Source organism: Triticum aestivum, unplaced genomic scaffold (genome assembly GCF_018294505.1).
Source record: "Triticum aestivum cultivar Chinese Spring unplaced genomic scaffold, IWGSC CS RefSeq v2.1 scaffold15528, whole genome shotgun sequence".
NCBI lineage: Eukaryota > Viridiplantae > Streptophyta > Magnoliopsida > Poales > Poaceae > Triticum > Triticum aestivum.
Window position 1 is genome coordinate 1 of NW_025272097.1, and position 1371 is coordinate 1371.

Here is a 1371-nt window from a genome sequence, read left to right on the forward strand (position 1 = left end):
TCTAAACTTCTCTTCATCAGCGGAGGTGGTTGTTCTGACGGTCCTATGGGGGCCTTAACGCGACGACTTCCCGACTGCCTACTACAACAAGTTGTGTCCGGCTTTGGCAAGGGGGGGGGGGGGGGGGCGATGACGGTGGCGCGTCTTCAGCTCGCTTCAGTGCTTGTAGTCCGTCGCTAGGTGGTCTATAAATCTGAATGTTTTATTATTTTTAATGTTCGTTGTACTCACATGATTGAAAATGAATAGATTGGAAGGTTCTCGTAAAAAAATAGTGGGACGGCTATATTAGAGTCTAAATTAGTGGGATGATCCTAATTAATTTATATCCCAATAATATAGTGAAAAAAAAATCTCTTCGCGATATATAAGATATTTTCTTAACACCGGTGGTTCTGGATCCAGTGTACAAGCCATCGAAAGAGACGGCGGCAATGGTGCGACGAGGAAAACTCGTTCATTATGCCACCAGCCCAACACAGAGCTTGATTAGCTATCAACACCACCACGCTTAGCCATCACAGCGGGACGCCATTCTTAGCGTGAGTCCGTGACACCGTCGCACGCACACAACAAGGTCAGCCATGGACAAGAAGAGGGTGGCCATCGTCGGCGCCGGCCTGAGTGGCCTGGCGGCGTGCAAGCACCTCCTGGAGCGCGGCTGTCGGCCGGCCGTCTTCGAGGCGGACACCGTCCTCGGCGGCGTGTGGGCGCACGCACCAGAGTGCACCAGGCTCCAGACGCCACGGCCCATGTTCCAGTACTCCGACTTCCCGTGGCCGGAGTCTGTCACGGAGGTGTTCCCGGACCACCGCCAGGTCGCCGACTACCTCGACGCCTACACACGCCACTTCGGCGTGCTCGACTGCATCAGGTTCGGCTGCAGGGTGGTCGGGATGGAGTATGTGGGCGTCGGCGAGGAGGAGGTGGCGGCGTGGGAGGACTGGGCTGGGTGCGGCGAGGCGTTTGGTTCCGGCGACGGCGAGTGGCAGCTCACGGTGGCCGACGTCGACGGTCTCATGGAGGTAAGGGCTCAACCAGTTTGCACATACTTCCAAGGTACGTATATACTGTGTGTGCCCCTGCTTACACGGCACCATTGGTGCGCTCAGAACAGCACACTGCACTGTCGGATGTCGGTGATATTGATCCGTTTGCCTTTATTTGATGATGATAATATGCTGCACCTACTAATTTGATTTCTCGGCACATGAACGTCACACTCACACATGGAGGTGCCACCTGATAGATCCTTAGATCGGAGTGGGCTAGGAGATCCGATGAACCTACCTTGTTCAGGTGCAGATGAGGAACTCCCGGTACCGGCCATGGTGACGGTGGCCGGTGATGGCAGGGAGTGGATGGCGGCGA

At 55.4% G+C, this 1371-nt stretch overlaps 1 protein-coding gene across 1 annotated transcript; it reads left to right on the plus strand.

The window, feature by feature from the left end:
* The first annotated feature begins 434 nt into the window (after positions 1 to 434).
* Positions 435 to 1258, plus strand: LOC123178212 (probable flavin-containing monooxygenase 1). The gene has a single exon (XM_044591414.1). It carries the CDS (start codon positions 585 to 587, stop codon positions 1197 to 1199), a length of 615 nt encoding a protein of 204 aa, XP_044447349.1. The 5' UTR covers positions 435 to 584; the 3' UTR covers positions 1200 to 1258.
* Positions 1259 to 1371: the final 113 nt, after the last annotated feature.

What these genes read in the sequence shown, in the direction of transcription:
- LOC123178212 (XM_044591414.1), top strand. Translation starts at nt 585, where the DNA reads ATGGACAAGAAGAGGGTGGCCATCGTCGGCGCCGGCCTGAGTGGCCTG.